The sequence below is a fragment of the Psittacula echo genome, assembly GCF_963264785.1.
Source record: "Psittacula echo genome assembly, chromosome: 21".
Taxonomy (NCBI): domain Eukaryota; kingdom Metazoa; phylum Chordata; class Aves; order Psittaciformes; family Psittacidae; genus Psittacula; species Psittacula echo.
In genome coordinates this window covers 7656008-7681496 of record NC_137757.1, presented here as the reverse complement: position 1 = coordinate 7681496, position 25489 = coordinate 7656008, and the positions used below count along the sequence as shown (strand labels likewise).

The following is a 25489-nucleotide window of genomic DNA, read 5'->3' as shown; positions in this document are numbered from 1 at the left end:
CTTACACACATACATAATAAAGCACCTGAAGGGCTGCCACACCAACATGCAACATTTCTTCCCTAGTGCATGACAACACCCCCAACCTGTCTTCAGAACTCCTCAGGAACGATGCTCCCGGGAACATTGAAAATGCCCTGCCTGAGAAAACCCCATCCCTGCGCAAGCCTGCACCGGAATATAGGCAATGAACATCACCTCGCTGACCGGCTGGGACCGGGGAAATAAAACCCAGCCGGGGGAGAAAGAATTTTGCACTCACCCTGACTAGAGCTGAACCTAAATGAGCTCCCTGAGGAAAGGCTGGGCCTCATATGCCACGGGCCCCACTCACAACCCCTCCCTCGATGGGCTGGGGCAGGCGAGGGGCAAACCACCAGCTGGGATAAAAGCACCCTGATAAGCCACAGCTGGGTCATTGTATTACTTGGGTCTGGCTCTGTGGCTGGTCTGTAAGTGCCCTGGCTGTTCCATATCTGCTCACTGTTTGCTTCGTGGCTTTAATTTTCTGCTTCTTTTTCTCTGGGTCAGATGGGCGAGACTCAGAGATTCAGACTTTGAGGCTGAGACGGGCTGAGAATCTGGGACTCAGACTGTGGCTAGGACTATGGCTGAGACTGTGGCTAAAACTCTGGGGCTAAGACTCTGGGACTGAAACGGTGACTGAGACTCTGGGCATCAGACTTTGGAGCTGATACTCAGATTCAGACTCTGTGGCTGAGACTGTTGCTGAGCCTTAGTGGCTAAGACTACAGAATTCAGATTTATGGACTGAGACTGCAGCTGAGACTCTGTGGCTAAGACTCTGGAATTCAGACTTTGAGGCAGAGAATGCATCTGAAACTCTGAGACTCCCTCAAAGGGGCGGAGCCGCCAGAAGGTACCTGAGCCGAGCCAAAGGGAGCCAAGTGCAGCCGAAGCCATCTGAACGGGATGGAGCCGACCGAAAGGACCCGAGCAGAGCCGAGTGGAGGCGAAGCCACCCGAAGGGGACGGAGGCACCCAAAGACACCCGAGTGGCTCCGAGGGGAGCCGATGCCTCCTATTACCCCCCTATTACCCCCCATTGCATCCCAATACCCTGCCATTACCCACTATTAACCCCTGTTACTCCCCTCATTACTCCCTATTAACCCCCATTCCCCAACCATTGCCCCCCATTACCCTCTATTAACTCCCTATTACCCCCCCATTGCCTCCCATTACCCCCCAGGCCCCCCTAAGGCCCTCCCCATTGCCCCCAATGTCCTACATGGGGTTCTGTGGGGGGATTTGGGGGTCTGGAGTCCCATTATGGGGGTCTATGGGGCGATTAGGGAGAATATGGGGCTCTGGAGTCCCTGCATATGGGTCTTGGGGGGAATTACGGGGCATATGGGGTCTCAAGTCCCTACATGGGGGTCTAGGGGGGATATGGGTGTCTGGAGTCACAATATTGGAGGTCTGTGTGGGTCTGGAATCCCATTATGGGGGTCTGTGAGGGGATTTGGGGGTCTGGAGTCCCTACATGGAGGTCTAGGTATATGGCGGTCTGGAGTGCCTACATGGGGTTCTATGGTGAGCTGGAGACCCTTTATGGGGGTCTATGGGGAGATATGGGGTGTCTATGGGGAGATTAAGGGGGACATGGTGGTCTGGAGTCCCTACATGGGCGTCTACAGTGGTCTGGAGACCCTTCATGGGGTTCTATGAGAGAATATGGGGGGATTTATATGGCATATGGGGCAATATGGGAGAATATGGGGAGATTTGGGGGTCTGGAGTCTCTACATAGGGTTCTGTGGGGGTGTGGAGACCCTTTATGGGGGTGTATGGGGGAATATGGGCAGATATAGCAGGATATGGGGGTCTGAAGTCCCTACATGGGTTTCTAAGGGGGGATATGGGGAGGATATGGGGGTTTATGGAGGTCTGCAGTCCCATCATGGGGTTCTTTGGGAGGATATGGGGGTCTGGAGTCCATTACAAAGGGTTCTAGGGGGAAATATGAGAGGATATGGGGGGATATGGGGGACCGGAGTGCCTACATGGCGTTCTATGGGGGGGTATGGGTTGAGATAGGGTGCCTATGGGGAGATATGGATGTCTAGAGTCCCTAAATGGGATTCTATGAGGTCTATGGGGAGGACATGGGGTGTTTACAGGGGGATATGGGGGGCTTATGGGGGGATTTGGGGGTCTGGAGACCCATAATGGGGTCTGTGGGGGGTCTATGGGGGGATTAGGGGAGATATGGAGGTCTCTGGTGACTTGGAAAAAACTCCAGGAACAAACTGGCCAGCAAAGGTTTCCAGTTGACAAGCAGGTATTCTTTATTGCGGCGCCAGCAGACACAGGGGGACAGCTCCTCCTAACGTGTGTCTCCGAACGGCTAAACGAGCCGTCCTTATATAGTCACTAAGCATACCTATTCATTACGTACAGACATGCACATTCATGAGGCTACTTACATCATTCTTCTGGAAGTTTCCCCACAGGTGCACAAAAACATGGTGCTGGTCTCCGAGAGTCCTTTATTTCTTCCAACGATCTTCAGCACTTCTGGCAGCCTTTGAAGTACACGCAGTAGACGTTTATACCAGCTTAATTGGTTCGTTAACACCACAGACACAGCAATCATCCTGTCCTTCTACTTATCAATTAGTTTAACTGCAGCCCATTCTGGACACCTGCTATTCCCAGATACTCCTTATCCTTAGGTCCTGTTTTTCTATCTTCTTTTTCTTACACTCAGTTTGTACTAAGGTCATAAGGGCCTAAAACTATGTCAACTACAACAGTTTATCTTCTACAAGGACTCTCAGGATGTTCTCTAGCTGTACTCTATTCTTTTTCTCCATGAATCGTGCACCTCAGTAATTTTCTGTTGCTACTCTTACAAAGGCTTCAAACTTAACATTATTTAAAACTGATTCGAGAGGTTTACATATTTCATTTTGTGATTTTATGCCGCCTTGTCTCACTATGGAGTTTCTATGGGGTCTCTATGGGTCCCAGCACCCCCAGCATCTCTCTATGGGTCCCTATGTGCCTCTACGTGCTCAAGCCGTACTCAAGATGGCGCCTAACCAGTATGGCCGCCCCAGGTGCCGTACTCAAGATGGAGCCTAACTAATTTGGCCGCCCCCAGGAGCCATACTAAAGATGGCACCTCCCCAATATCACCGCCCCCAGGTGCCGTAGTCAAGATGGCGCATATCCTGTGGCGCCAACGGCACCCCACCAATATGGCCGCCCTCGTCTCCCACTCTCAACATGGCGACGCAGAGCCGCACTCCAGATAGCGCGGGCCATGAAGTACTTCCACCAAGACGCCTCCCGCGTTCTCCCCTCACGTCTCCTTACCCGCAGCTCCTTCTTCGCCTCCTCCATGGCCGCCCTATGGCGGCGGGCGGTGCGAGGCTGGAAGGGCCAGTCCTGCGGGGCGGGAGGGAGGCAGAAGGAAGAGCCCAAGATGGCACCGCCCTCGCCTCCCACTTCCCACTGCTTTATGCGGTAAAAGTGATGCAATTCCCTCTTTTCTATTGCTTTATGCAGTCAAAATGATGCAATTCCCTCTTTTCCATTGCTTCGTGAGGTAAACGTGACGGAATTCCCTCTTTCCCAGTACTTTCTAAGGCAAAAGTGTGAGAACACCGGCTTTTGCTCGAAGGGAGCCGAGCGGAGCCGAAGCCGCCCAAAGGGGGCGGAGCCGACCGAAGATTGACGAGCGGAGCCGAAAGGAGCCGAAGCCTCCTGAAGGGAGCCTAGCGGAGCCGAAGCCACCCCAAGGGGCCCGAGCGAAGCCGAAGCCACCCGATAGGGGTAGCCGCCCGAAGGGACCCGCGGAGAGTCCAAGGCACCTGAAGGCGACGGAGCCGCCCGTAGAGACCCGAGGGGGTCCGAGACGAGCCGATGCCTCCCACCCCTCGGCACGGCTGGGAACGGCTCGGCACGGAACGGCTCGGCACGGCTCGGCTCGGCACGGGCACGGCTCGGCTCGGCACGGGCACGGCTCGGCTCGGAACGGCACGGCTCGGAACGGCACGGCAGAGGCCGCTGTGAGGCAGCGGCTCCGAGCGCTCCCAATGGCGCTGGCGGGGAAGGTGTCAGCAGTGACAGCGGCCACCGACGGGTGAGTGCCCCATAGGGACCTATAGAGACCCATAGGGACCCATAAAGCCTCATAGGGACCCACAGAGACCCATAGAGCCTCATAGAGCCCCATAGGGGCCCATAGAGACCCATAGGGACCCATATGAAGCCATAAAGACCCATAGACACCCGTAGTGCCCCATAGTGCTCCATAGACCCACCACAGAGACACACAGAGCCCCCATTTCCATCCCTATGATACTCCTATCACCCCATAGATGCCCCATAGCCACTCATAACCTTCCCTTAGACACCCCATATACCCCCATGACACCCTATAGTCTCCAATAGCTCCCCATAAAGCCCCGTATCCCCCATTGACACCCCATAGACAACCCATTTCCATGCCTATGACCACATAGCCCCCCATAGTGCCCCACAGATACCTCATAGAGTCCCTCATAGCCCCCATAGAGCAGAGCGTACGTGCCCTTGGCTGACCTCACCCCCTGCAGCACTATACCGCCGCCTGCTGGACGCACAGCGACCCGCTGCCTGTACCCCCATTTTTGCCCATTTCTAACCTTTTTTTAAGCCATTTTGGCCATTTCTAAACCATTTTTGGCCATTTCTAACCAGGCTATCAGGTCTATCCCCACTACGGCTCTCAGGTCTACCCCGTTTGGGGCTATCAGGTCTACCTGCACAAAGGCTATCCTACCCCAACTGGGGCTATCAGGTCTACCTGCACTAGGGCTATCAGATCTAACCCTGACTGTCAGGTTAATTTTTTTTTTTTCTTCCCCAGCAGTCTGGAAGCTCTGCAGATCCACCCGGATGTGTAGAGCTAACGGAGATACAGGCAGTGCTCCATGTGCCAGGTAAGCAGAAAGACTTTGAAAGTATTTATCAGAGAATCTGAAAAGCATTCCCCTAGGAAATCATGAGTGTATTGTCACTGGTTTTCCTCCTAAAACGAATTCTTTTTTTCTAGGAAAGCTCCTCAGATGTCACTTTACTAATATTGCTTCTTTGCAAGCAGGGATTTTAAATGGAGAACATAAAACCCCCCTTTCTTTGGAGAACCTCCCCCATCCTCTACTCACCTTCTCCTCTCCGAATAATCGTCCCCCTGCCCTGTCCCCAGATTCCCCACACCCCCTTTTTTATTCCACCCCCAAAGCAAAAAGAAACAAACAAAAAAAAATTTAAAAAAAAAATCAGCAAAAACTGAGAAAACCTGCTCCAAGGAGCTGCTCATTACTTCATTATTTAATAACTGCCACTTACACAAGTACATGCACCCTGAAGAAAAAGGGGGGCTCTGCCAAAAAGAGACAAGGGGGACAGCAACCCTAGGACTTTGTCCACGGAGCAGCATCTTGTATGTGAACGCACCTCTCTGGTTTCCCTGCTTGGGGAGCATGGGCAGAACAGCCCCAGCCTTATCCCGTCGTCAGCGGCAAAGGTCTGGTATAGTTTTTTGGTACGAAGGTGCCGGGAACACAGAAGAGTCAGCCCTGTCTCCAGTCAGCAGTTGGTGTAAGATGTAAACTGGGCGGGGGAGCGGCAGTTTCGCAGCCCGTTGCCTTTGCAGTACCGAAAAAGTGAGCGTGTGCTGCCACCATGTGTCCAAAACTGGGTACTGCAGGTGGTGGAGATGGCGTGGGGCCGCGCTGTGGCCCCGAGAACCGCTGGCTGCTGACTTTGTCAGTATTAAAAAGGTATTGAAACCTGATACCCCTAGTATGTGTAGACCTGACCTCCCGTCGGGGGGCGGGAACTCGTCGGAAGGCGGAAACTCGCCGGAGGGCGGGTACCTGTCGGGGGGCGGGAACATTTCGGAGGGCGGGAACCCGTCGACGAGTGAGAACCCGGCCTCGCTTCAGCCCTGGTAGGAACTCACCCAGGGGAGCCATGGTAACGGTAACGTATTTCCGCTCGTCGCAGCCTCTGATCCGGAAGTGATCTCAGTCTCCTTCGCGCTGCCGCCATGGTGAGAGAGGGACCGGGGGCAGGAGTTGGTGGTCGGGCAGGGCCGGGGACAGCGGTCGGTGGTCGGGCGGGGCCGAGGACAGCGGTCGGTGGTCGGGCGGGGGCGGGACCCCAGGCCGCTGGAAGGAGTACGTGTGGCGGCCTGCGGACCCAGGAGGCCTCGGCCGCCCGTCGCCGAGATGTTAATGGTGTCTCCCCCCACGCCCCGTCCCGCAGAAGCCGATCCTGCTGCAGGGCCATGAGCGCTCCATCACGCAGATCAAGTACAACCGGGAGGGAGACCTGCTCTTCACCGTGGCCAAGGACCCCGTGAGTGTGGCGGGGCCTGCCTGCCGTCCCCCGAGTGGAAACCAGACCCCTCGGCAATAATTGACTTGCTGTTCATTGGTCCCGGTAATTAATCCGTTTGTTAAGAGGGTGCTGTGTTGTTTTCTTCCCCTAGATTGTCAACGTGTGGTATTCGGTGAATGGAGAGCGGCTCGGCACATACAATGGCCACACAGGAGCTGTATGGTGCGTGGATGCAGACTGTATCCTTTGATCACAGCAACCAGTTTGTCCCATATTTTTCTTTATGATGATTCAGTTGAGGCAGTTCCTCCAAACTGCTGCACTATTTCCTCTTAGAGGAGGGCAATACTCAGTTTAACTATTCTGCTGTGTCCCTTACTTCATCTTTTGGGTATTTTTCTTTCAGGGTTGTGTGGGATAACGTGTATGATGAAATCTGCAAAGGTAGTGTTAATGCAAGAGCTGGAGCCTCTTTCTTTAGCATTTCAAAAGGAAATTTGCAGTTTCAGAGGGCTGGAGCAGCTCTGCTCTGGAGCCACACGGAGAGAGTTGGGCTGGTTCAGCCTGGAGAAGAGAAGGCTCCTGAAGAGGAGACCTTAGAGCAGCTCCCAGTGCCTAAAGGGGCTACAAGAAACCTGGAGAGGGGCTTTGGACAAGGGTCTGTAGGGACAGGCCAAGGGGAATGGCTTTAACCTGCCAGAGGGGAGACTGAGATGAGCTCTTAGGCAGAAGCTCTTCCCTGTGAGGGTGCTGAGGCGCTGGCACAGAGTGCCCAGAGAAGCTGTGGCTGCCCCATCCCTGGCAGTGTTCAAGGCCAGGTTGGACACAGGGGCTTAGAGCAAGCTGCTCTAGTGGAAGGTGTCCCTGCCCGTGGCAGGGAGTTGGAACTGGCTGAGAACACGTTGATATTCCCTAACTGGTGACCCAGGGGACACACGACATGTGCTCACTGGCTCCGCAGATAACAGCTGTCGGCTCTGGGACTGCGAAACAGGTAAGAGACTTTCCATTTCCATGGGAGCTGCATTTGAGGCACAGCTCTGTCCTACACTGAATTCTGCTAAGCTGGGAGGATGTGGTGGCAGCAGGACATGAGCTGATCCTTTCCATTAGCCTTACAATAAAATACCTGGTGAAGTGACAGTTTCTGCTCTGTGTCCAGGAAAGCAGCTCGCCCTGGTGAAGACCAGCTCTGCAGTGAGGACATGTGGCTTTGACTTTGGAGGAAACATCATCATGTTTTCCACAGACAAGCAGATGGGATATCAGTGTTTTGTGAGCTTCTTTGATCTGCGGGACCCCAGCCAGATTGGTGAGGAATCCGGGCCAATGCGTGGATAAGGGAATAAGGGGAAGTTGATCGCTGGAGCCGGTGCCATTGTGTCTCTTTCTCTGTCTCCTTCCTTCCTGCAGAGAACAATGAGCCTTACATGAAAATCCCCTGCAGTGACTCTAAAATCACTAGTGCTGTGTGGGGCCCTCTGGGAGAGTTCATCATCGCAGGACATGAGAGCGGCGAGCTTAACCAGTTCAGTGCCAAGGTCAGTCTGATAAGGAACAGCATCCTCCCTCCCTGAAGGAGGATGTGTCAGTGTTCCTGTGGTGATCATGAGACAGAATATGGGCTTTTTGGCTCAATTCAACAGGCTTATGGAAGGATACTTAAAATATCTTAGATTCATAGAATGGTTTGGGTTGGAAAAGACCTTAAATATTATCTAGTTCCAAATATGAGGCTCCGTTGACCAAGGCTGATGCACCAACATCTGATCCATTGTTGGCAACAACATCTCCTAACCAGTTTTTAACAGGGAAGTTGTGTGTGTGCTCACTTGCCTTGCTAAAACTGCCTCCTCTACCCTTTAGTCAGGGGAGCAGCTTTCAAACATCAAGGAGCACACCAAGCAAATCAATGATATTCAGACCTCCAGGGACATGACCATGTTCATCACTGCCTCCAAGGACAACACAGCCAAGGTGAGGTCTCCTTTCAGAAACGGGGTGGATTCTTGAGATCGGCATACAAGACATGCAGGCTGCCAGCTCTCTTGAAGAATAACTCTCTCCTTTTTGTTCCTAGCTCTTTGACTGCACATCACTTGATCATCTGAAGACGTTCCGGACAGAACGACCAGTGAACTCTGCTGCACTTTCCCCTATTTTTGACCACGTAAGAATGAACTCATTTTAACGGGCTTACTGTGACTGCCATGTCATCCTGGGTAACTGGAAGACAGAGTGTCACTAGGCCAGCTAAAAAACACAACTGTGGTTTGGTGGAGGGAATGAAGCCTCTGCTCCTCAAACAAGCATGTCTGGGAGGTGGGAACTTCTCTGGGGCTGGGGTCAGGCCCACTTGTGAGTTTGTGGGTTAGTGAAGGCTTCCCCAAGGCTTGGCTCCATCCTCCTCTGCCTGCTTCAGAGTGCATGGTGTAAGCGCCTCTGAAGTGTTGTGGGTTCTCTCCTTTGCAGGTGGTGCTTGGTGGTGGGCAGGAGGCCATGGATGTGACCACAACCTCCACCAGGATTGGCAAATTCGAGGCGAGGTTGGTCCTTTTCCTCTGGCAGAGCCAAGTCCTCACCTGGAGCACTGACAGCCCAGGGGTGCTGCTCCCAAGGCATCTTACTGCTGCCAGTGTCTGAGAAGTCCTTAAACTTGCAGAGCTTTTTTGAGGAAAGCCTGATTATGTCCCTAAGCAGGCTCCCAACTTCTGCTAATAGATAATATAATAATAAATCATCTTCCTTCTTCCAGATTCTTCCACTTGGCTTTTGAAGAAGAGTTTGGCAGAGTGAAGGGTCACTTTGGTCCCATAAACAGCGTTGCGTTTCACCCTGATGGGAAGAGGTGAGTGTTTCTGTGCATCTTGCAGCATGCTGCAGTGAAGCCAAACACATGATGTGGTTAGGGCACAGTTGGGCTCACAGCAGCTCTGGTGGGAACAGAGCAAGCACCTTCCTTGGTGTTCCCATTTCAGCCCTGCTGCCTCCCCCAGGCTGGCCAAGGGATCACTTACTCCCTATCACACATTTTTGCTGTGTCACTGATCCTTTTTTTTTTGTCTTGTGACTCCTTTGTTCATTTCAGGGGGGGTTGTGAGAACAGATTTCACCACAGTTTGATTTAAACCTAGAGGTAGTGCTCTCTGACAGCATCAGTGACTTTATCCTGTCTCTCCTCCTGTACAGTTACAGCAGCGGAGGTGAGGATGGCTACGTTCGCATCCATTACTTCGATCCCCAGTACTTTGAGTTTGAATTTGAAGCTTAAAGGAGGATTCTCCTCTCCACTGCTCTTGCCTCCAACCCATTGCCCAGTCCATCAGCTCCTGCACTGAATTGTTGCAAGGTCTCACAAGAGGACACAGCAGCAACTCAGTGGGGAGAACTGGAAACCCAACCAGCTTGGAAGGGCAGGACTGGCTTTGACAGGCGAGGAGGGGAGGTCGGCTACCTGGGGACACTGGGCATAGTTATATATCAGGAGAGGAAGAAAAGCATCATTAGGAAATAAACAGAAATCTTTTATAAACACAAGGAGAATCACCTCTGTGGGATTTGAGCTTTTTTTCCAGTCTGCAATAGTTAACCTGAGCTGTTGTGTGCTGGGCTCTCTGCCCCTGGGCAGACAGGGACTCTTCCCAGGGAGGATCCAGAGCCAAGGGTCATGTCCAGCCCTGATGTGTGAACAGGCTGGAAGTGCTGCAGCCGGGTGTTGTTTTCCAGATGACACACACACGCCCAGTTCTGGTGCTTTGTTTATTTGCTGCACTGACCCTGACCCAAACTTTCCTCATGGAACAGTTATTTCCTGCACTGGCATGCTTGTGTTGTAGATCCTCATCCTTCCAGCCCTCTCACCTGGTGTCTGTCTGTCTGTCTGGAGGGTGCTTTGTATCTCTTTCCTTGCTCAAAACTGGGTTCAAGGGCAGATTTCCCGGGCTGGCTCCCAGCTTGGAGTGACTGACGCAACACTCGAGCTGCAGCCCTTTGTGGAGAGGGTGTTACGGGTTTGGCTCACCTTGGCTCAGCCACCCACAGGGACCGAATTGTCCCTGCTACTGTTCATCTTTCATTCTCTGTCCAGGCAATGGGGTCAGAGAGGGCCTGGCTCAGTCTATTCCCTGTGCTCTCCTTCCTGGGGGGGGTTGTGACTCTCTGCTAACCGCTGGATCTCCCCCCAGGCCTCGTCCAGGTGCTGGGATGAACGGATCCATCGGAAGAATAAACCTAGGAGGAAGGGGCTGTGGTTATTGCAGCTGTGAAGGCTCCGGGGAGACCTTAGAACAGCTGTCAGTGCTTAAAGTGGCTACAAGAATCCTGGAGAGGGGGTTTTGACTAAGACCTGTAGGGACAGGACAAGGGGAATGGCTTTAACCTGCCAGAGGGGAGATTGAGATGAGCTCTTAGGCAGAAGCTCTTCCCTGTGAGGGTGCTGAGGCGCTGGCACAGGGTGCCCAGAGAAGCTGTGGCTGCCCCATCCCTGGCAGTGTTCAAGGTCAGGTTGGACACAGGGGCTTGGAGCAAGCTGCTCTAGTGGAAGGTGTCCCTGCCTGTGGCAGGGGTTGGAACTGGATGAGCTTTGAGGTCCCTTCCAACCCAAACCAGGCTGGGATTCTATGAAAAGCAGAGCAGCTTTCCCTTATGCAGCCCAGCTCAGAGCTGGACCCAGCTCACCCTGCCAGAGGTGGATGCTCTGCGGCTCCACGGAGGGCCAGATGACCAGGGCATTGGGTGAGTAGAGAGGGTTCAGGTACTTCCTCTTCTCTCCAGGCCTGTTCAGCCAGGCCCAGAGAGAGTGTGTACTCTCCTTCACTTTACACAGGCACCTATGGGAGAGTCAAGATGCACTTCAATCCCTGGAAGGGGTTGTGGGTCCTTGTGTGACCCCAGCTCTGACCGTGAGAGCTTTGCTTTGCCTCAAGGGTGACTGTGGCATTGCTCCCAAGGGGTAATGCTGTCCTCCCTACTTGCCTCTCCTTCTCGTTGTTGCACAGGAAGATGCCGTACGCAGAGGCATAGGCATTGTCAAAGAGGGTGAGGAGGAGGCGCTCGCTGAACTCCAGGGAGAAGGGGAACTGGTGGCTCAGCTGCCACACGCAGTCAAGGAAGAGGAGGAAAAGTGGTGCCTCCTGCTTCAGGCGGGCATGTGAGGAGGCAGAGTGGGCACAGCGGAGGTGGAAGGGATGCCCCGCCTGTGGGACGCCAACAGGGAACAACTGGGTGAAAGAAAGTTTGGGGGTGCTGAGATCCTTATCCCCCTGGGGACTGCCACTCCCACCTGGATCCACTCCCGCTCCAGCAGCCCCTGGAAGCCTGTGAGCGTGCGGCAGGACGGATCCAGGATCACCTGGGCTAACGCCGTGACCAGCAGTGTCGTGTCTGTCCCCTCCACCCCGTGCACCAGTACACTGGCTTCTTTCCTGCAGGAAGTGCAACGCCCGAAGTTTGTGCAACACTGAGAGCTTTGGGAGGGAGAAAGTGGGGACCACAGCCTCCCATTACCTGTCCATGCACTGTGCTGCCAGGCAGGCCGTGCTCAGGGCTGCCTTGATGTGGCTCAGCCAGCGGCAGCTCTCCAAGCGACTCAGCCACCGGTCCATGTTGGTCAAGGTGTTGTTGCAGGCTTCCACCAGCTTAATAAAGCTTTCCTGCAGTGGGCGGCCTCTGCAAGGGGAGGAAAGCAGTGTCAGGGGCTTGGTAAGGCTTTTGCAGTGGGGGGCTGGAGTCCAAATGTCATTGGCAGGGCAGTGTGATCACCCATGTCACAACAGCACCAGGGCTCAGCACAGCCCCTCACCTCTCCAGGGGCTGGTGCAGCCGCCTCCACTGGGGGTAGGAGGATTTGGGCTCCGTGCCCCCGCCAGTCATTCGAGCTTTCTTTGCTGTCTGTGCCGACCTCGTGTCAATGATAAAACCCTGTTCCCCCTTGTCCAGTACCATCCCCAGAAGCAGCTCATCCTCACGGCAGCGCTTTCGGTGGGGACCTGTCAGCGGCTGGCTGCTGCGGAGCATTGCCTGTGGGGTCAAACCAAGCTGGGGGCTTCCAGCCACCTTTGCTGGCAGTGGTGGGACAGGGGAAGAGGGGCTGGACAAGGAGATGAGCTCACAGTGCCATTCTTGGGGTGGTAATAGCTGAGGACAGGGAAGCGCCCTCCCTGCCGGAACTGGGCAGCCTTCCGCAAGGCATCATCATCCACTGCTGCCGGCACAATGACTGCTGGAGGGTATGTGGGGCAGGTGGTAAAGTCCTGGTTCACACTGCTCAGCCGCCACCGGCTTGTCTAGGGGAGAACATGGGATTGTGGGGTTGCCCAGCATGCACTGGGGGAGTTGCTTCTCTCCCCAGCCCAGCTGGGTCTCTCCCTTGCAGGCTCACCTGTGAGGCAATCTGCTGGAAGTACTGCTCGAGGGGGAAAAGGTGCCAGCCTTCCTCGAGCTTCAGGCTCGGGGGTCTGTAGAAGAATGGGTACATCATCGTCACGGAGTCCACTGAGGAGAGGGCCTACAGTGGGAGCAAAGGTGAAGCAGGTCATGGGCAGGGGGTGAGGACATCCCCTCTGTGTCCCCAGAGCTCTGCAAACCCCAAACCTGGTCCGCTCTCCTGGCCACATCTATGGCACCACCAACCCCATGGGCACCCATGCCAGGGCTGTCTGGGAGCTAAGTGTTTGCCCACATTAATGATAGACTGAGATCAAACACTGCAGGTGGCCGCTTTCTCCTGCCAACCCTTTGCACCCTGGCACAGTGAGGAGGAGTTCACCTCGATGGAGCTGGCGATGTTGAGACACTCCTCCAGGCCTGGGACCTCCAGCTGAAGCACCTTCAGGTCTTTGCACCAGAGTGTGATGGTGCCGGAGGAGCCAGTGGACCTGGTGGAGGCAGGAGGACGGTGAGCCCTGGCTATAGGTCCATGCACACAGAGACACAAAATGGCTGAGCTGCCCTTTTCCAAGGTATGCAGCAGGAAGGTTGTGTGGGCGTCAGATCGCTGGCTCATTCAGCACTGGTGGCTCTCTTGTCTGAAGCTGGGATTTCTACCATCTCCCTGCCCTGGCTGGGGCCTGGTGGGTGCGGCAGTGGGTAACACGAAGCCAAGCACTGGATTAGCAGAGCCAAGAGGGTATTAAAAAACAAACCTGGTGTCTCTTGCATAGCTGTAAGTCCAGGGGAGCTGGTACCAGCCTAAATTCCGCATTCTGAGGCAGGGAGGAGAAAAGGTCAATACCCAGTGAGTGCCACAAGCATCTTCCAGCATGGGCGATGGGGAAGAGGAGGGACGAGGCTTGGTGGACAGTGCAATGGGTAGCCGTGGGCACTAGGAGAGCAGTAGGGAATGTCCTCCAGCTAACACAGGGGTGACACTGTGACACTGCTAAAAGAGACCATGGTGCCAGCCATGGAGGGGACCCACCTCTTCTCCACGGCATCCACATTGCGGATGAGCAGCCAGAGCTCCTCAGTGCTGGGCTGGCCGTCCCCCCTGGGACAGGAGGAGAGGAGAAGGTGGTGGCTGGTGATGCATAGGGTGCCCTTCACCACCGGCAGCCCCGCGCATGACAGCAACACGTTCTCCACTGTCGCCGTCTTGATCAGCTCCGAGAACTCCATGGAAAGATGTGCCACCCGCTGCTGCCGTGGGGCTGGAGGGAGAAAGGGGAAGTTCTGCAGCAGCACAGCCCAGGGCTGGAAAAACTCTCTTCCCTCTGTGTCATGTGAGGCCCTCTAACTTCACCCCCCTCTTCGTGTTTACATGGTCACCTACAGCATATGGAAATTCCTCACTGCAGAGAGGGTGACATTTGCTCCCCCAGCAATGCTTTCACTGCAGATAGGGAAACTGAGGCACAGGGCAGAGAAGGCTGAGCTGTCTCTGGTCTCCCAGCAGTGCTCAGATCCCAAGCCAAGTATCCTGCTTGCAGCGCTGCAGCAGGGTGGGATGTTTGGTAGCTGCTGCCTTACAGGGAGCAGCTCTGGGTCCCTCCCTGCTTGCACTGGGGCTGGATGGTGCTGCCAGAGCCCTGGCTCTCACGGACTCTGCACCCACAAGCACCCCTGGGCCTGGGGATGGAGCAGAATTTGCTGCAGGTGCCCTGAGAGAGGATGATGAGCATAAGGATGAGGATAAGCAGCTGACAGAGCTGCCTCCTTCAGCCAGCCCAGTGCTTACCTGCTCAGGTTCTGCTGCTGGCAGGGACGTGGGGGTGCAAGAAGAGAACCAAGGGCACAAGCAAGAATCTCAGGGTGCAACTGTGGGGTGCATCACAGATCCTGGGGTGCAAGCAGGGTTCTGAGGAGGAGCTGGAGGTGCAAACAGGGAACTAGTCAGCAGAAGCTGGGGGGCTCAGCGTGCAAGCAGGGATCCTGTGGTGTGAGCAGGAGACCTTGGGGCACAAGCGAGAACAGCAGGGTGAAAGCAGGAGGCTGTGGGTACATCCGGGACCGTGGGGAGCAAGCGGGGGACCTCAGGACTGCCAATGGGGAAATGGTGGGTGTAAACGGGGAAGATCGGAGTGCAGTGGAGAGCGTAAGATAACCGCACAGCCCGGCCGGAACGGCGGCTCGGTGCAGGGCGGATGTCGGGTTTAAGGTGGCCCGGCCCAGGGGCGGCTCCGCCGGCGGGCAGCGGGTACCGGGCAGGGGAAGGGGGGATCGGGCGGACGCTCCTCGCCTCCGGGGTTCCTGGCGTGGGACCGTGGAAGGGACAAGCGAGGGGACACAGGGGCTCGCAGGGGATTTGAGGACTGCACAGGGAGGATGGAGGGGCCGGGAGCAGTGGGGAACAGGGTTAGGGTAGTGCTGGGGGGAGGGTGGGGAGAGGTGCCGGTGATTGGACACAGGCGAGACCCGTCATCCTCGGTCGCGGCTCCCGGGACCGCGCTGGCGGGGTGGGGGTGAGAGTTGCGGCCACATCCTGACCGGGTTCCACCTTAACGCCCGCCCGTGCCACAGGACACCCCACCACCACCACCACCTCCTCCCCTGTTTCTTTTTCCTTCCCCGGGCTTTTTTGGGGCTCCCGTCCCCGTCCGCTGCCTCTGGGAGTAAGTCTGCCCCCGGTGTCCCTCGCCAGGGTGTCCAGGTGGAGGGTGAGCAGCTTTCCCGAAGAACAAGGAGTCTCATCCCAGGGGGCACAATCGTGTAAAAAGGGGAAAGAAAACGGAAAAAAACCAACAAAACACACCCAAACCCCTCCTCCTTCGCACTCCTCTAGATAAGGAAAGTCCCCTCCCGTTGGAGTTGTCCTCAGCGTCCCCAACCTTTAGGGTTCAGGAGGTGAATAAATAGCCGGGACGTGGGTGCTGCGGGTGGCCAAGGTGTCCTTTGCCTTGCGGGTGCAGTGGGGCAGAGGCTCCGCTTGGACTGAGGCTTTGAGTGCAGAGAGGTGACCCCGGAGTGCTGGGGGGTCTGTGGTGGGTGCCACCATGGCCCTTGAGCAGCTCAAGTTCAAGGAGCTGGGTGAGGAGGAGCCTGCCTGGAAAGAAGAGAGCCTGGACAGTGTGAAGGCACTGACGGCCAAACTGAAGCTCCAGACGCGGACACCCTCCTACTTGGAGTGGGAAGCCCGAGGGCGGGGCCAGCCTTGGCGCACTCAGACCCCTGGGGGAACAAGGGGAGCACAGAAGAGCATGGGGCACCCCAAAGACCAGCATGATGGTGGCATCTGTGGGTTCGCCACCATGGAGGCAGTTCTGGAGTGGCTCAGGATGGAGCTGGTGAGTTGCTGCTGGGGGGACTGGGGCGGCAAAGGGCTTACCCCAAGGCAGGGATGGGGCCATGGGGCACAGAGAGAGCACCTACAGCCCGACCTCATGCAGCAGCAATGGGATGAGTTGCAACACGGTGCTTTGCTCGCTTGGCCAGTACTGCTGGTGTATGTGGGTTTTTGCAGGGCACATATGGCTCTGCCTGTGTCCCCAGCACAGCTCCAGGGGTCATGGCTCTGTCCTGGCCTGCACTTGTCACCCCCCTCCTGCCTGCTCTGCTGGTGCAGTGGACTTTATTGGTGTGGTGGCACAGCAGTGGTGGTTTCCATTGGGTGGCAACAGCCATGTGTGTACAAACATGAGCTGACCATGAGCTGTGATTGCAGCACAGACCCTGTGCTGACCCCAGGGTTCCATGCTAACCCCAGGGCCACTTCTGCATGTGGTCCCCAGTGGGCTTGTGCCCTGGCCAAGCCCCAGCCCTGCTGCCTGGGCAGATAGGGGTCCCACTCCAGCCCTGATGCCCATCTCCCCATGCAGCAGGAGATGCAAGCAATGGACCAGCGCCTGGCACAGCAGTTGATGCACCTGCGAGCACAGCTGCACCAGCTGAAGGTGGAGCAGGCGTGCCACCAGCACAAGGAGATGCTAGACGATGCTACCTTTGGCCTCGAGGGCTGCGAGGAAGACTCAGATCTGCTCTGCAACATTCCACCCAAGGCCGCCTTCCTGCTCTCCATGCCACTCAAGCACATCCGCGTCACCCGCATGAACATCAGCTCTCAGCGGTTCTCCTGCTGAAAGTGGCAGCACTCCATGGAGTGCTCAGCAGTGAGCCTGGATGGGAGCCTCAGAGGAACCCATGGGTGCATCCAGACTTGGCAGGGCTCAAGAACCCTCCTAAAACCCCTTGGGGACTGTAGAGCAGCAGGCAGTGCTGAGCCTTGGTGTTGCCAGCCCTGCCCTGGGGACAATGCCATGCCACAGTGGCATGGGAAATGCCACTATCCCCATTGGGCACAGGGTATTTTGGGACACCCACTGCCTTGTCCTTAAGTATGGTGGGGTCAACTGCAGTGGAAAATGTAGACAGCAGCCGTTTGAGGAGGAATAGAAAGTGAGAGCTGATGTTTTTCCCTTTGTTGCACCCAGGCACCTGCCTCAACCTCCAGACATGGGGGACCTGCGGGCAGCAGGGGAGGAATGTGCTTCCATCACTTCTTCCCCAACCCTCGCTCAGAGGGTAGCAACTTCTCACCGGTTCCTATCAGAAAGACACTGTCTCTGCTCTGCAGACCTCATGACCAACCTGTCCCCAGGTGTCTCTAGCCACGGTGGGTGCTTGGGCTGCACAGCTGCAGGAAACGCTTGTTCCCAAACCAGCAGTGAATGGAGGGGTTGGTTTTGGGGCTTGAGGCCAGAAGGTGCTGGGGCTGTGCTCAGGGTTCAGCCCCCATGCTCTCATCCTGCTCCATCTCCAACCCCCTGCAGCCCTGCACTGGGAGCAGGGCTCTCCTCTCACCAGAGGGGTTTAGTTTTGTCTTTTTCCCTTCCTCCATTAACAGCAAACCCTTCACAAAAGAAGTTGCTGCTTGGGGAATGTGGCTTCCACAGAACACTTTTTTGCAGGCAATGCCAGGGAAGGTGTGAGGTGACCTGGGGATAATTTGAGGGGGCTGCTTCTCCTTCCCAGTGTAGCAGCAGGACACAGGAAGAACCCAACATGCACCCCAGTAGGCTATGGCACACCCCAGAACCATGGAGTGCTTCCCACCACCCCTTGCCTGGGGCACTGTTGGGGTTGGTGAGCAGGATGGGAAGGGGATGGTTGCTGTCTCAGGGAAACATCCCTGCCCAAGTGGATGCTGTGTCTGGAGGTGCCACCACCGTGCCCCTGTCACAGCTGAGCTTCCTGCCCCTGCCTCTGCAGAGCTGGCAGCAGGGACCTGCGGCTTAGTGCTTCATCTCAAAAGCCAAGACAATAGTGTGGTGATTGCTCTGCCTTAAGCTGTCTCCAAAAACATGGTCTGGCAGCCTGTCTGAGGCACAATGTGGCCCCTTGGCTTCAGCCCCGTCACCACAGCTCTTGGGGTGCCTGATTTGGGGTAACCTCATTGTGATGGCCAAAGTGGGGACTGCAGGGTGCAGGATGAGTCCCACAACCCATGTTAGGGTCTGATGGGGTCATGGTGGGTGCAGGGTACCAGCATGCCCATGCTGAGCACCAGAGAGGGGACAGTGCAGGGGACCAGGGGGGCTTGGGTAGCCAGGACTGCCCTAGCAGTGGGGGATAATCCCCTGCCCATCGCTGGTCCTTTGCAGGGCATCTCCCAGCTGTAGGACCCTCCTTCCCAATGACTGAGGGGCTCAGCATCCCTTTGCCCACCTGTTCCCTGAGGATTATTGATCAGAGACACCCAGAGCAGCAGCCCTGCATGCCGGGGATGGCAGGAAGCCACCAGGGTTTGTTGCTACCTCTTGCGGTTGTGCTTGAAGCTGTGAACCAGCTTCTCTAGAGTTTGCTCATGAGGCAGGAAGCCAGGGCAGGCACTGAGCAGGAGTGAGCAGGAGGCTCGTCTCTGCTCCCCACAGGGTCACCTTGCTCCTGCTGGGCATGGAGAGGACGTGAGCAGGGATAGAGTCTTCATCTTGCTGCTGGGCCATGGGAGTCTGAGAGCAGCTGGTCGTTGCCTCGCTGCCAACAGGTAACCGGGACCTGGGGTGAGAGGGTTGGCATTGTCCGGACGGGAGCTAGGGAGCACCTGGGTGCATGTGGAGGGTGGGAGGTCCCATTGCATTCTCTGAAGTTACCCCTAGGAGGGATGGAAATGGGGGTTTGGGCTTATTGCTGCAGGAGGAGTGAGAGCATTGGTGCCCAAGTGAGTGATGGGGGAGACAGGCTGTGCTCCCCACTCTTACGTGGCCTCCCAGTCGGAGTGAAAGGCGCTGTCCCAGTGCTCTCTGCCTGCCTGGAAGTGCTGCTCACAGTGGGAGCTCCATCCCTATCACAGGGCTCTCCCCAAGGCCTCATTTTCAGGGCAAAGATGGAGTTGTGTCCCCCAGGGCAAGCTCTCACCTAGCTGGCTCTGGATGAGAGCAGCGTGGGGACCGGCAGCAATTTAGTGCTGGTCCATCAGGGTCTGCTTCCCAGTCTGGGGGTTCAGACACTAAGATACGCCTGGTTTTGATGCTTTCTCAGTTTGAACACCTCTCTGCTGCAACAGCAGCTTTGGGGCCGTGGTTCATCCAGCTGGGTCATAGCCAGCTTTGGGACATCCAGGCCACCACAGTGAGCCTTGAAGAGTGTCAGGGACAAGGTCAGCCCATCCTTCAGCCCTCCTCATGCCTGCCCATATTTGTGAACAGGCCAGCCAGACCTGGCTGGACAGGTTTATGCAGAAGGGCTGGCACAGGGCAGCTCCTTCAGCATGAACCAGGGGTCTAGACGTGCTCCAGAGAGAGGCACATACACAGCTATGCAAGGACACCCGTGCACAGGCATGCACACAAGCAGGCATAGTGAGGCATGGGACTGGGGCACCTACACATCCCTTGCAGAGAAATTCAGTTGCACCAGATGCAGGCACCAAACACTGAGTTCAAACATGGTGTTTCACCAGCAAGGCCCTCCACCGTGCAGGTGACATGGCTGCTGGGTGGAAATTCTTCTGTGGCTTGAGTGTGTTAAGACAAAAAGGCACAATAGCAGCACCTCCCTCCTCACCCTGGCTGGTGCAGGGAGAAAAAAATACCTCCTGGCACCCCTTGCCTTCAGTGAAGGCATTTGAAGGGCTGTGGGTAGGTCTGGGAGAGTGGAGGCTTCTCCTCCTGCCTGCATTAGGGAGCTGTGATGTGCCCAAACCCCTTTTCTTGGGTGCCAAAATGTGTTCCCAAGTAGCCGTAACCAGAAGCTGAAGGTATCAGGGTGGTTTTTAGCCTTTGAGTCCCCGAAGCACTGTTGCACGGCATGGGCAAGGAGCTCACTCATCTTCTCTCTCCTCTCCCCTCCCAGCTCACTCATCACCAATGGCCACCCGTGGCTGGTGGCACCCTGTGGACCCTGCACCATTTTTGGGGTCCCCCTATGAGGCTCTTTCCTGTGTCCCCAGCCACCCATGGGGGCACACACTCAAACGAAGACCCCCACTACCTTGGAAAGAGGTAGATTTAAGCATGTGCTTGTGGAAACAGCCATGCAATGGCTCCTTTGGGTAGGAAACCAAGGAGAAAACATTGCCAGTATCTCCTGCGGACCCACCTTGCTGCAGGGCATGGCACAGATGGGACCCTCACACCTGCACCACTTGCTGCCAGATAAGAGTTCCAAAGCAGCTGCTGTTTTCAGGTGCTGGTTTTGGGGCATGGTGTGGGGGTCCCAACCTGCCGTTGGCACCCAGTGCCTGTGGAAACCATGCTGGGGTCCCCCAAGAGCCCCCAGAGCTGCTGGGCAGAGCCTGGAAAGGAGGGTTTGGGGCCTGGGTCTTGGTGGAGATAAATCACGGCGGTGTAGGCGAAAGGGATTCTGCAGAAGAGCTTTTTCCAGGGCTTTGGCGGCTGTTTGCACGTCAGACACTGCCAGGGATCTCAGCCCTGTGCCATGATTGGCTTTCATGGCAAGGCAAGAGTTGATGGCTGGTTTGCAGAGTCCACACCGTGCTCATGGCATCACTGCTAGGCTGCCCCGGTGCTCACACTGTGGTGTCAGGTACACCAGCTTGGCATCACTGTGGCTTGAGGTTGGGGGGGACCTTGATGTTTCAGGGTGAGCTACCAAGGATGAGGGGCCCCTGAGCAGCTATGAGGACTTAAGGGACATCCCTGACGAAGGAGAAACAGGAGCACAGCGATGGGGTGAATGCATGAGGGGAACCTGCAGGGTGGGGAAGGAAATCAGAGGTGGTGCAGCATTGGTGGGGGAGTGCTCGCACCTACCTCTACACCAGGAGCTGCTGGTGGTGCCAGGGAGGTGTCTGGTAAAACACACCATTGTATTAATTGCTAATGGGATACTCATGATTAGATTGTTAGCTAGATGGAGAACACAGGGCCCAGCCCAAGGGCTGCGGAATGTGAAGGAGCTGGCTGGCTTGTGGCAGTGAGAAATGGGAGCCTCAAACTGGGGACTAATTGCCTTCGGTGTTTTTAATTAACAAAGCGAGAACAAAATGATTAGGAGGAAATACGGGGAGTCAGAGGATGCCTTCAGTTCAGCTGAGGACCTGTGGAGTGTGCGGGATGAGCCATGTGATGTGGGAAGATGGATAGATGCAAGGATGGGGATGTGCTGGAGTGTGAGGGGTGCCTGAAGGCTTCCCTCACCACCTATCACCCCCTGCAGCCACCATGGGCTGCTGCTGCAGCTCAGATTATGACGAGGACTGGATCGAGAACATTGACATTTGTGAGCACTGCAACTACCCCATCGAGCCTGACAGCAAGCCTCAGGTAGGAGGGAGCGAGCAGATCCCCCGCCCCCATACTGGTGGCCAAACACCTCCAGAGCTGGCCAAACCCCAGGAAGGTGAGAGCTCACGGGGCTCCTCATCCCTTGGCAGAGGCTGATCCGCAACGGCTCTGAGGTGCAAGACCCACTGGTGTCCTACGAGGCCACATCTCCACCGTGCTCCCCACTGCAAGGTATGATGCCCACTGCAAGTTATGGTCCATGGCAGGGAGCAGCCATGGCTAACAGTTGGCCACTGCCACCCTGTCCCTCTGCCCCTCCCAGATAAGCTGGTGGTGGCCCTATACAACTATGAGCCCAAGCACAACGGGGACCTGGGGCTGCAGAAGGGCGAGAAGCTCCGCATCCTGGAAGAGTGAGTGACTGCCAGAGGTGTCCCAGCACCCACATCGGCATCACCCTGCTGCACCCCATCCCAGTGCTGCCAGGGGCTTCCATGCAGATCCCAGCAGCCAGGAGGGTCTTACCTCACTGTGTCCTTGCAGGAGTGGGGAATGGTGGAAGGCTCAGTCACTCACCACTGGCCAGGAGGGTTTGATCCCCTACAACTTCGTGGCCTTCCTGAACAGCCTGGAGCCTGAGCCGTGAGTAGGGTTGAGTAGGAGCTGTGTCCTGGCAGAGTGGGAAGGAGACAGGGTGGGTAAAGGTGGCATGAGCTTTCCCAGCCCCAACTCTGCCCTGCGTGTCCTCAGGTGGTTCTTCAAAAACATCAGCCGCAAGGATGCAGAGCGGCAGCTCCTGGCCTCAGGCAACACACACGGCTCCTTCCTCATCCGAGAGAGCGAGACCTCCAAAGGTACCATCCTGCTGGCATCTCCTGCCACAGGGAAGCACAGGAGGAGTGTCAGGGTCCCAGACCCACATGGTCCCTGTCTTCCCAGGCTCCTACTCACTGTCAGTGAGGGACTTCGACCAGAACCAGGGTGAGACGGTGAAGCACTACAAGATCCGCAACATGGACAAGGGGGGGTACTACATCTCCCCCCGCATCACGTTCAGCAGTCTGCATGAGCTGGTGGAGTATTACACACGTATGTACCATCCAGGAGCTGGTCTTGCCTGCAGGCAGGGAATGGAATGGGTTGGGATGGGATGAATGGAATGGGATAGGATAGGATGGTACAGGATGGAACGGGATGGGACGGGACCATTTGGGATAGGACAGGATGGGATGGAATGGACTGGAATGGGATGGGACAGAATAGGACAGGACAGGATGGGATGAGCAGGACATGCTGCTACCTGTGCCCCAGCAGTCAGCAGCTTGTGTTGGGTGCCCTGTGCCTTCGGCCTGCTCTGACACAGGCCCTGTGCCCTGCGCTGCAGGATGCTCGGACGGGCTGTGCACCCGCTTGGGCAAGCCCTGCCAGACCCAGCGCCCGCAGAAGCCCTGGTGGCAGGATGAGTGGGAGGTTCCACGGGAGTCGCTGAAGCTGGTGGAAAAGCTGGGAGCAGGGCAGTTCGGAGAAGTCTGGATGGGTGAGTTGGTGACACTGGGGTGATTCCCTGCCTTTGCTCCCATGGGTGCTGGCTGGGATGGGATGGGATTGTTCGGGACAGGACTGGTTTCAGCATTGCTGCCCCGCTCCCCCAGCCTCCCTGTTCAAAGCCCAGCAACCAACAGCTTCCTTTGCTCCTGGAGCTTGAAAGCCACATGCAAAAGTATCTGCCTGGTGGGTTAAAATGCAGTTACAGATTATTGCCCAGGAGGTGGCAAGCATGGAGCTGTGATCATCACCAAAAATCTTCTGGTCCTCCTGCCAACAGCCCCCCAGGGCACAAGGGTCCATTGCCTGTCTTCAACCAACCTTTGCCTCTTCCAACATCTCTTGCTTGGGCAGTTTTGGGTTGGGATGCTGTAAATCATTAGAGTAGCCCTCACACTTGTCTCCTTCCCTGCCATGCATCCCCCAGCAGTGCGTGGTGACGGGTCCCTCTCTCCCATCACCTTCTGCCCCATTTTTCTGCAGGCTTCTACAATGGCCACACTAAGGTGGCCATCAAAAACCTGAAGCAGGGCAGCATGTCACCCAATGCCTTCCTGGCAGAGGCCAACCTCATGAAGAACCTGCAGCACCCACGACTGGTGCGGCTGTACGCCGTGGTGACAAAGGAGCCCATCTACATCATCACAGAGTACATGGAGAAGGGTGAGAGCACCCAGATGTTGTGAAGAGCCGTGGTCTTTCGGTTTCTGGCTGTTCTTATCCAGTGGTTGGTGCTGGCTTATGGATCTCAAGCTTCTTTTGGCATCCTTCACCTCCCCACTCTGCCCTTGCAACACGGCTCTCCCATCAGCTGGGAGCTTGCTGCTGAGACCCACCACCTTCCTTGCAGGCAGCCTTGTGGACTTCCTCAAGACCTCAGAAGGCATCAAGCTCAGAATCAATAAACTGCTGGACATGGCAGCGCAGGTGAGGGGGGACAGAGCCGTGGGGCTGGTGGTGGGGAGGGTTCTGTCATGCTGGTGGTGATTAATTGCAATCACTCCACACTGCAGATTGCTGAGGGCATGGCCTTCATAGAGGCCAAGAACTACATCCACCGCGACCTGCGGGCCGCCAACATCCTTGTGTCCGACACCCTGTGCTGCAAAATTGCCGACTTCGGGCTGGCCCGGCTCATCGAGGACAACGAGTACACGGCTCGCGAGGGTCTGTCCACACAGCTCAGGGCTACAGGAGAGAGAAACCCCCCACCCATCCACCCCCTCCATCTCTCTCCCCCCAGCTGAAGGGGGGCTGCAGGATCCCTGCATGCCCACATAACCCTGCTTTTGGTGGGGTGACAGCCCTGCCTGGTGGCTACTGCAGAAACAGGGCTGCTGGCCTGCCTCAGGGCTCTGTAGCTGGCCAAGCAGCAGGGATCTGTGGAAGCTGGCTGCCACCAAACCCAGCTTGTCCCTAGGCATACAGCGGGGACAGAGGCAGCCTCAGGGTTGTCATCCAGTTACACAGAGAGAGATGTTTCCAGCTCAGCTGTAATGTTTTATTTCTCCTTGCCTCCTGCTGTTTTTCAGGGGCTAAATTCCCCATCAAGTGGACAGCGCCAGAGGCTATTAATTACGGGACATTCACGATCAAGTCGGATGTCTGGTCCTTTGGCATTCTGCTCACAGAGATCATCACCTATGGCCGGATCCCATATCCAGGTCAGGATTTCCCAGCAGCTGTGCAGCAGGACTCACATACACGCACTCAACGCAAGCGCACACCCAGGAGTGTGTTCATGCACTCCTGCACGCACACACGCTCCCAGACGTCCCATCTGGCTCCTTTCCCTGCCAGCCTGCAATGGTTTCAACCACTTCCTGATGCACGTGGCCAGCCACGGCAGGTTTCCGTGGCAGCAGAGGGAGAAGGAAGCTTCCCCATGGGATTTGCAAGCATAGGGTGCTACCTGCAACATGGGGGTGACCCAAACTCAGTGTCATGTGCCTTTCCTCACAGGGATGACCAACCCTGAGGTGATACAGAACCTGGAGCGTGGTTACCGCATGCCACGGCCAGACAACTGCCCACAAGAGTTGTACGAACTGATGATGCAGTGCTGGAAGGAGAAGCCCGAGGAGCGTCCCACCTTTGAGTACATGAAGAGTGTGCTGGAGGACTTCTTCACTGCCACTGAGGGCCAGTACCAGCAGCAGCCATAAGGACAATGGGTTAGGGTGCCTGGAGCTGCTGCCCATGCACCAGGTCCCCACAAACTCTATGCACATCACCTGGGGTATTGGCCTGCACTGCCTGGACCTCAGAAGTAAAGATTTGAAGCGCTTCAAGTCTTTGGAGCATATTTCACTCCTTCAGAAGGTGATGGATGGGCAAAGCTGACAAATAACTCCAAAGAGCAGAGGCCTGGTGTAGGGGGGGCCTGAGGGTGTGATGTGGGGCCCACTGGGTTCCTCCCCCCACTGTCCCTTTGCACTTGCTGGGTGCAAACCCGGCCTCCAGCCCAC

At 56.2% G+C, this 25489-nt stretch overlaps 4 protein-coding genes across 11 annotated transcripts; 3 read left to right on the top strand and 1 right to left on the bottom strand.

The window, feature by feature from the left end:
* Positions 1 to 3424: 3424 nt before the first annotated feature.
* On the top strand, positions 3425 to 9906 carry EIF3I (eukaryotic translation initiation factor 3 subunit I). 5 transcript variants are annotated; one of them, XM_080632376.1, is made up of 14 exons: positions 3425 to 3495; positions 3608 to 4114; positions 4886 to 4955; positions 5069 to 6070; positions 6286 to 6378; positions 6512 to 6599; positions 7289 to 7354; positions 7523 to 7672; positions 7774 to 7901; positions 8227 to 8337; positions 8441 to 8530; positions 8833 to 8906; positions 9116 to 9208; positions 9550 to 9906. In XM_080632376.1, the coding sequence occupies exons 4-14, from the start codon at positions 6068 to 6070 to the stop codon at positions 9629 to 9631; spliced, it is 978 nt and encodes a 325-aa protein (XP_080488502.1). In that variant the 5' UTR covers positions 3425 to 3495; positions 3608 to 4114; positions 4886 to 4955; positions 5069 to 6067; the 3' UTR covers positions 9632 to 9906. The 5 variants fall into 5 exon arrangements, with proteins under 5 accessions (XP_080488502.1, XP_080488503.1, XP_080488501.1 ...); XM_080632377.1 differs by having other exon boundaries at positions 4883 to 4955; positions 5569 to 6070; XM_080632375.1 differs by having other exon boundaries at positions 4883 to 4955.
* A 248-nt stretch (positions 9907 to 10154) lies between these two features.
* On the bottom strand, positions 10155 to 15110 carry LOC308228769 (myotubularin-related protein 9-like). Of its 3 annotated transcripts, none has more exons than XM_080632332.1 (12): positions 14534 to 15110; positions 13778 to 14006; positions 13503 to 13562; positions 13127 to 13235; positions 12740 to 12865; positions 12471 to 12644; positions 12161 to 12378; positions 11866 to 12027; positions 11642 to 11783; positions 11335 to 11555; positions 11038 to 11189; positions 10155 to 10590 (listed from the first exon to the last, which is right to left on the bottom strand). In XM_080632332.1, the coding sequence occupies exons 2-12, from the start codon at positions 13972 to 13974 to the stop codon at positions 10478 to 10480; spliced, it is 1674 nt and encodes a 557-aa protein (XP_080488458.1). In that variant the 5' UTR covers positions 13975 to 14006; positions 14534 to 15110; the 3' UTR covers positions 10155 to 10477. The 3 variants fall into 3 exon arrangements, 1 of the variants encoding a protein (XP_080488458.1); XR_013958268.1 differs by having other exon boundaries at positions 10471 to 10590; positions 11038 to 11555; positions 14534 to 14664; positions 14748 to 15110; XR_013958267.1 differs by lacking the exon at positions 13503 to 13562 and having other exon boundaries at positions 10471 to 10590; positions 11038 to 11555.
* Positions 15111 to 15673: 563 nt separating this feature from the next.
* FAM167B (family with sequence similarity 167 member B) lies at positions 15674 to 17440 on the top strand. Of its 2 annotated transcripts, none has more exons than XM_080632240.1 (2): positions 15674 to 16079; positions 16614 to 17440. In XM_080632240.1, the coding sequence occupies exons 1-2, from the start codon at positions 15789 to 15791 to the stop codon at positions 16869 to 16871; spliced, it is 549 nt and encodes a 182-aa protein (XP_080488366.1). In that variant the 5' UTR covers positions 15674 to 15788; the 3' UTR covers positions 16872 to 17440. The 2 variants fall into 2 exon arrangements, with proteins under 2 accessions (XP_080488366.1, XP_080488365.1); XM_080632239.1 differs by having other exon boundaries at positions 16611 to 17440.
* A 276-nt stretch (positions 17441 to 17716) lies between these two features.
* Positions 17717 to 25264, top strand: LCK (LCK proto-oncogene, Src family tyrosine kinase). The gene is made up of 13 exons (XM_080632640.1): positions 17717 to 18775; positions 21409 to 21515; positions 21626 to 21707; positions 21799 to 21889; positions 22020 to 22118; positions 22227 to 22330; positions 22416 to 22565; positions 22861 to 23013; positions 23505 to 23684; positions 23872 to 23948; positions 24035 to 24188; positions 24554 to 24685; positions 24984 to 25264. The coding sequence occupies exons 2-13, from the start codon at positions 21414 to 21416 to the stop codon at positions 25184 to 25186; spliced, it is 1527 nt and encodes a 508-aa protein (XP_080488766.1). The 5' UTR covers positions 17717 to 18775; positions 21409 to 21413; the 3' UTR covers positions 25187 to 25264.
* Positions 25265 to 25489: the final 225 nt, after the last annotated feature.